This window comes from Procambarus clarkii, unplaced genomic scaffold (assembly GCF_040958095.1).
Source record: "Procambarus clarkii isolate CNS0578487 unplaced genomic scaffold, FALCON_Pclarkii_2.0 HiC_scaffold_446, whole genome shotgun sequence".
NCBI classification, from domain to species: domain Eukaryota; kingdom Metazoa; phylum Arthropoda; class Malacostraca; order Decapoda; family Cambaridae; genus Procambarus; species Procambarus clarkii.
In genome coordinates this window covers 132,921-140,714 of record NW_027189479.1, presented here as the reverse complement: position 1 = coordinate 140,714, position 7,794 = coordinate 132,921, and the positions used below count along the sequence as shown (strand labels likewise).

The 7,794-nt window shown below is 43.9% G+C and overlaps 1 protein-coding gene across 1 annotated transcript; it reads left to right on the top strand.

Annotated features, from left to right (window-relative positions):
• Window positions 1–5,592: 5,592 nt before the first annotated feature.
• LOC138361536 (uncharacterized) lies at window positions 5,593–7,433 on the top strand. Its single transcript, XM_069320815.1, has 4 exons — window positions 5,593–6,036; window positions 6,148–6,261; window positions 6,394–6,450; window positions 6,634–7,433. Exons 1-4 carry the CDS (start codon window positions 5,832–5,834, stop codon window positions 7,431–7,433), a joined length of 1,176 nt encoding a protein of 391 aa, XP_069176916.1. The 5' UTR covers window positions 5,593–5,831.
• The last annotated feature ends 361 nt before the right edge of the window (window positions 7,434–7,794 follow it).

The following is a 7,794-nucleotide window of genomic DNA, read 5'->3' as shown; positions in this document are numbered from 1 at the left end:
CCTCCCCCCACACCCCACCCCTCCCCCCACACACCCCACCCCTCCCCCCACACACCCCACCCCTCCCCCCACACACCCAACCCCTCCCCCCACACACCCCACCCCTCCCCCCACACACCCCACCCCTCCCCCACACACTCCACCCTCCCCCCACACACCCCACCCCTCCCCCCACACACCCCACCCCTCCCCCCACACACCCCACCCCTCCCCCCACACCCCACCCCTCCCCCCACACACCCCACCCCTCCCCCCACACACCCCACCCCTCCCCCCACACACCCCACCCCTCCCCCACACACTCCACCCTCCCCCACACCCCTGTTATACTCAAATTCTATGTCAGTTGAAATGTAACCAATCACAGGCAAGTAGGCCTCTGACGTCATGCCAGACAGAGGAGCATCGAGCATGCTCCCAGCAGCCGCAGTTATCCTCACAGACTCAGAGTAGAAGGACCTCGGCTAGGCAGATATATACCTTGCTATCTAAGTCAACAAATATATACAGAAGCGACTACTGTGTCTACATTCAACCCAAACAAGGCAAACGAATACCCCACCCTCCCCCACACATTCCCACCCTCCCCTCACACAAGTGATGTGGTGGAGGCTGACTCCATACACAGTTTCAAATGTAGATATGATAGAGCCCAGTAGGCTCAGGAACCTGTACACCAGTTGATTGACAGTTGAGAGGCGGGACCAAAGAGCCAAAGCTCAACCCCCGCAAGCACAATTAGGTGAGTACAATTAGGTGAGTACACACCCCATCCTCCCCCCACATTTTTTTTTTTTTTTTTTTTTTGGGGGGGGGGTAAAGAGGAAGGAGAGGTATAGGTGAAGGGAAGTATAGAAGTGGGAAATACAGTGAGAGGTATGAAAGCAGGCGGGCTGTCCGCCTTGCTGACACGATGTGTGGGTGTTGGCAGCTAAGCTAAGCTGGCTCCCTCTTGTCAGGGAGCTGTGAGTGTGTGAGAGGTTCTTCACATGTGTTTCACCATATATGGATGTCCATAGATGAATACTGTGTAGCATTCATATATACACACTCCCATGCTTCCACACATGTTGTTCTGTTTAAGGCTCTTTATTTTATTATTATTATTATTTATCGAGTTGTCATACATATTATTTATCGAGTTGTTCATACATACACATATATGAACTGTTCATATATATACATATATAACTCATCTGGGGATTATATACTGTGGGGCGGGGTTTTCGTCCAGAGAATCGAGGCTCTTGGGCCACCAGCTGTGGGAGCGGGGCGTCTCATCTTGGAGTAATCTTTCAAACATTGGGTCCTCTAACATTTCGATGGTGTTCCACACCCTGATGGCTTGGTGCTGCAGTCTGATGTTTAGTGGCTGTATGTTCAGGAGTTCGTGGAGCTCCTGGATTGTCTGATCATATGGTGGACGGTGTTTTGCTGCTCTCCTTAGCGCCTTATTTTGTACTGCTTGCAGTTTCTGCATGTTAGTTTTCTTTATGGTGTGTAGTGGTACTGGGGGATACTCTAGATGCGGCCGAACTAGAGCCTTATATAGGTGGATCTGAATGTTAGTACTGAGGCTTCGGAATTTTCTCAGTTTTCCTAATGCTGCTTTGGCTTTGTTTAGTCGGTCCCTTACATGAATTTGTATCCCTGTTCTATTTATCATAAGTCCCAGTATTCTGCCTACCTCCGCATATTGGATCGGCTGGTTATCAAGGATGATGGGGTCCGGGTTTCTTTTCGCAATGTGTATTATTTGGAACTTTTGTTTGTTGGTGCTAATTTTCCATTGCTTCTCAAAGTTGTTTATGAGTTCAATTGCTGCCTTGGTCTTGTCGGCTAGTAGCGGCTTTGATGGTCCCGGTTGGCATATTATTTGGGTAACATCATCAGCGTATGTGATGTATTCTCCATGTTGGGGTTGGGGTAGGTCAGCTGTATATATGTTGAATAGAGTGGGGGAGAGGCAGCTTCCTTGTGGTACTCCACTTTTCAGTTCTATTACGTCACCCAAGTAGCTGCCGATATTAAGCCTAGCAGTTCTATTGTCTATAAAGCTGCAGAGAGTAGCAGTAAATCTCTCAGGAAGCCCTAGTTCAGATATCTTATATTTTAGGCCTGTGTGCCACACTTTATCGAAGGCTTTCGAGACGTCCCTAAGCACTATATTACACTAATCTTTTTTTCGACACTGCGTTAGCTATATGCTGGTAGATCAGGGCTATAGCTGTATGGGCCCTCTGCTATATGCTGGTAGATCAGGGCTATAGCTGTATGGGCCCCTCTGCTATATGCTGGTAGATCAGGGCTATAGCTGTATGGGCCCCTCTGCTATATGCTGGTAGATCAGGGCTATAGCTGTATGGGCCCCTCTGCTATATGCTGGTAGATCAGGGCTATAGCTGTATGGGCCCCTCTGCTATATGCTGGTAGATCAGGGCTATAGCTGTATGGGCCCCTCTGCTATATGCTGGTAGATCAGGGCTATAGCTGTATGGGCCCCTCTGCTATATGCTGGTAGATCAGGGCTATAGCTGTATGGGCCCTCTGCTATATGCTGGTAGATCAGGGCTATAGCTGTATGGGCCCTCTGCTATATGCTGGTAGATCAGGGCTATAGCTGTATGGGCCCCTCTGCTATATGCTGGTAGATCAGGGCTATAGCTGTATGGGCCCTCTGATATATGCTGGTAGATCAGGGCTATAGCTGTATGGGCCCTCTGCTATATGCTGGTAGATCAGGGCTATAGCTGTATGGGCCCCTCTGCGGTTTCTAAACCCATGCTGCCTGGTGTTATACTTCCCTTCCTCTTCCATGTACTTCACAAGTCTCTGATTGATCATTTTTTCGAATATTTTACCTGGTACTTCGAGGAGGGAAATTGGCCTGTAGTTTTCAGTTTGGGTTGGGGGTTTACCTGGCTTGGGGATTAATCTTATTGTGGCATTCTTGAAGTATGTGGGGAATAGTCCAGATGCAAGAGCTGCATTTAAGATACATGTGTATTGATGGAGTGCAATCACTGGTAGGTTGGATAATACCATCTTATTTATTTTGCTGTTGCCCGGCGCCTTGTTCTTGAAACCCATAATTGTTTTATGGACCTCTGCAATGGTTATGTGTTTCATAAGGTGGCAGTCATCGCGTATGTTGTTAAGGTCTATTGTTTGCGTCGGGAGTAGTGCTGCAGCTCTGTTATCGACTTGAGTTGTAATTTCCCTTTCATTAATTGGGCAAAAATTTTAATTTTCTTCCGGGTTTATCCTGAATATTTTTTCCCAGAACTTCCTGAATTCCTGCTCTTGTTCTCTCTCCTCATAGAGTTTATTTCCTGAGGCGTCTATGATGTAGGGTGTTTCCTCAGAAGAGCTTCCCATCAGGGTCTTTACTTTTTTCCAGAACTTTCCTGGGTTTCTGTAGTCGACTTTGATATTGCTTATTAGGTCATCCCATTGTTTGGTGTACTCTGTTTTGCACAGATCTTGCAGCTCATCTTGAAGTTCCCTTTGTAGTCTTTGGCGCTCATCCGTCCACCCGTGTTGTGTTATGAGTTGTAGAAGATTGTTATATCTGGTTTGCAGTGTCGTGAGCGCCTCGGTGGCTGGGGGGTGTGGGAGCGTTATATGGTGAGCTACGGGGATGTGATCAGTCATGCATTTTTCTATGGTGTTAATCCATGTATTTAACTCGGCGTTTATGCATGATGTTTCCTTTCCATTAAAATCTGTGACACTGATTTCCTGTGCACTGCTTTTGAACGCTTCCCAGTCAGTTTAGTGTACTGAAGTCTTGGTGGTGAGGGTTTCTGAATAGGGTTAGTTGATAGCGTCATTATTATTGGTAGGTGGTCGCTTGTGCTCACAGGGCCCCTTTCTATGTGGGTGTTTAGGAGGTGGTGGTGGTTTTGACAGTATTATGTCTGGATTACCACTATGGCCTTGTCTGACGTATGTTGGGAAGTCTGGGCCCAGGTGGGTTAGATTTCCGTACCTTATCATATTGTGGATGGCTTGGTTGCTTGGTTGGTCTCCTGCTTGGTTGGTCTCCTGCTTGGTTGGTCTCCTGCTTGGTTGGTCTCCTGCTTGGTTGGTCTTTCCGTGTCCCAGTGTTCTGTGCTTGGCGGTCAGATCACCCAGAAAGTAGGCAGGTCTGTTCCTTCTGGTAAGTTTCATGATTAAATTTTTAAATTTTGCCCCGAGGGGCGAGTTTATTGGGCAGCGCCACTCATCTTGTGAGTGAACATACCGCCATAGCAGAATGTACAACACTCCCCAATAGGAAGAAAACCCGCTGGGTTGTTCATCCTGTCACTTGTACATGATGTCGGCCAGGGGAAGGTAAGGACGTCTTGGTGGTTGGTAGCATGTTCCTATGAAGATTATACCTTTCGTAGTTTGGAGTTCAATCGCCAGGAAGTTTTCCTGGAAGTTATCTAGAATTTTGTGAGGAATATTTCTTTTAACGGCAATTGCCGCTCCATCGTTGACCTGGTCAATTTTGTAATTGAAGATCTTGATCTTCTCGCTGTTCTTTTTTCCATGGCTGTTAATGAGTGTTATATATGGGTCTATTTCTCTGTACAAGTTGCTGAGTTCCATTGTTATGTGCGGAGTCCAGCATAGAACATTGTGTTGACCCCACACACCCCCACCCTCCCCCCACACACCCCACCCTCCCCCACACACTCCACACCCTCCCCCACACACCCCACCAGTAGTAGGGATGGCTCCACACAGGGCATTTTTTTTTCTGGGAAAAAAAAGTGCCTGTGCGCCCCAAGGGTTTCAGGTAAATTTAGAATATCCCCTGTGCGCCCCAAGGGTTTCAGGTAAATTTAGAAAATCGTGTATAGCGCTTGGGGGTTTTCAGGTAAATTTTGTCAGTCGCAGATTTTAGAAGTAAGGATTTCTTATGAGAAAAATAATTTCCGAGACTTAGAAGTTTGTTAAAGCCTTATGGGAGAAATTCAAATAACGTGTGTAGCACTTTAGGGCTTCCAGTAGAACTCTACGGACATATTTTACATGTTTTCAACTTACAAAATCGTCTATGTAAGCCTTAGTTATTCATATAAATTTAGAAAATCACCTGTGTAAGTCAGGGTTTTCAAGTCTCGTACATCACACCCCCCTCCCTCCCCCCCTTGACTCGCAATCTGTCGCCTCACCTGTATTTACTTTAGACGTCAGCCAGCCAGCCAGCCAGTCGGCTCTTAATCTTATCTTATCTTATCCGTAATATCTGGACCGTCCCTCCTCTCTCTCTCTCTCTCTCCCTCCTCTCTCTCTCTCCTCTTCATATTATTCCCTCTTCCTATTTTCTGACATACTAATATTTTATTCCTTTTTCATTAACCAGTCAGTTTTATACAAATCAACCGAAGCATCTCAATGTAACCTTTAATACTGAAAACTGCCTCAGAGACTATCTAAGCTGGCCCCAGCTACCTGCCCCAGGCTATCTGCCCGAGGCCATCATCACCTGATTACCTGCCCCAGACATCTACCAGTCATTGTCGGCGTTCGCCACCGTAATAATTTATATATATATATATACATTAAGCGTTAATAAAACTTATTTATTTATTTATAATTTATTTAGTCATCTAATTCATAGTTTACACAATTTATAATAAAAGAGTTTATCCCCAGTATTCGCCAATCATTCTCGCTATTAATAAAACAGCCAAACGCTCACTCAGGGGCACACTATCGTTATTACGCTCATTCAGGGGCCCCCTCAGATCGCCAAAGTCTCAGAGGCCTACACTTTCAGTCTACAATCAATCTTCATCCTGTTCACAAGGTTCCCCTAGCCTAGTCATATCATCATGTCAGTGTGTCCTCTGTGCCTGTCTCCTATCAACAACGAAATCGTTCATGTGTGTCAAACACGATGTTTAACATGCCTCGGCGAAATGTCCATCAACGCTCTTCAAGAATGCAGACTATACTGTATAGGATGCAATGGGCCTACACCGCCTGGACATTTTGACGTAACCTGTACCAGCTGTGGGCAACTCTATTGTGCAAATCGTAAGTACCTCTTTTTCTCGCACTTTCAATAAACTTTCAAAGAAAATATATATCCGAAACACACATACATACATACAGACAGTCAATTTATATATATTATTTTCATTTCAGTTCATGGTTCTACTTCCTGCCCATACTGTCGTTTCTCCGTTAACCGGGAACCTCCCACCGAAGCCAGAAACGTCATTGAACCTCCACCCAAACGCCGTCGCATCATAAATAACCGTACGTTTTCACAATAATTTTCATAATTTTTTAAAGTTAATAATTGTATATTTTTTAAAGTTAATAATTGTATATTTATCAAGTGTATAAACAAGTAATAAGTACTCATACAGAAAAATATTTCCATTACAGGAGTTCCTATTCGTGATCAAGAGAATCTCATACTTGGTGGAATCAACATCCCAGCTCGTAAGTAATATTATTATTTATCTGTAATTCAGTTTTTCCTCTTATTTAAACTTTTTGTTTTTCCTCTTAATAATAATTCCTCTTATTTACACGATATTTTCCTATTAAGGTTTTCAAATCCTCTTATTGTTTTCAAATGTGTTTTCCTCTTAATGTTTATTCATTGCTAATATTATATTACAGAATCTCCCCCGGATTCAACCCAACCCTCTGAGTGGAGCACACCTGTACGCAGTCAACCCCAGCTGTCCCAGGAGCTAGAAGAAGATGCACCAGACGGCAACCAGCATGCATCCTCAGATGAAGAAGAAGAAGAAGACAATCAACCCCCTGTTCACGACATATCAGATGAAGAAGTCAACGCTCCAGATTCCCCAGAGGTACTTAACTTAGATAACATTGTTCCGCGAGTGTTAGAAGTCATTAACCATTTCGAAGGTTCATTCTCGAGACATTCGTTCTCCATTCCCGGACATTTAGACGCTGACCCCAGCTTATATATAAATAGGTATAGAGAATTTTTTATAGAATATATAGACAATCAGTTCAGACAAATACAGGAAGAATTCCCTCCCTCATTTCACATTTACCCTGATGTAAGCCTAATTTTGCAAAAACTTAATCATGCCGACGATCAATATGAAATATTAGATGAAGTATTTTCAATTAGAGGAGAAACTCAGATTGTTACACAGGAAGAGGTGGAAGTTCTCGTAAATTCATGGGTTGACGAAATGTCTGCTAAAATTGACGAATGCCTAAAAAATGTCCAATCCTCAAGTGTAGGAATTCATTCCATGTCAGGCTTTGCCATTAATTTTTCATATATTCGCCACCCTATGCGCCTTGGATCTTACGTACCATATCCTGCAAAATTAAGGGGTAAAGAAACAGTATTTAATCCTGAAAGTGAAGGAGATGAGTGTTTGTTACAGTGCATTGCCGCGTATAAAAAACTTAGCATTGGGCAGGACTATGCATAATGTTAGACAACATTACAAAAGCCTTCGATGGTGTAGAAGATTCGTAGTATGGGCAGATGAAATCAGATTCCCCGTATCATTTGATAACCTTAAGAAAATAGAGAAGCTTAACAAAATTTCTATTTATATTTATACAGTAACTCATGAAAGTAACAGATACTATCTTAGTTTAGCTAGGAAAAGCCAGGAAAAGTATGCCGATAAAGTCCCTTTGTTGTTATTAGAAGGCAAGCATCTCTGTCTGATCAAGGATTTTGATAAATTTGTAAAGAGTATTAACAATCATTCTGAAAGGATTCCTAACACTCATAAATTCTGCAAAATTTGTCTTTTGCATGCTCCCTTAGATGAAATTCAGGCT

What these genes read in the sequence shown, in the direction of transcription:
- LOC138361536 (XM_069320815.1), top strand. Translation starts at nt 5,832, where the DNA reads ATGTCAGTGTGTCCTCTGTGCCTGTCTCCTATCAACAACGAAATCGTT. An exon ending in CCGTCGCATCATAAATAACC is followed by an intron (nt 6,262 to 6,393) that starts GTACGTTTTCAC and finishes TTTCCATTACAG; the next exon opens with GAGTTCCTATTCGTGATCAA. An exon ending in TGGAATCAACATCCCAGCTC is followed by an intron (nt 6,451 to 6,633) that starts GTAAGTAATATT and finishes ATTATATTACAG; the next exon opens with AATCTCCCCCGGATTCAACC.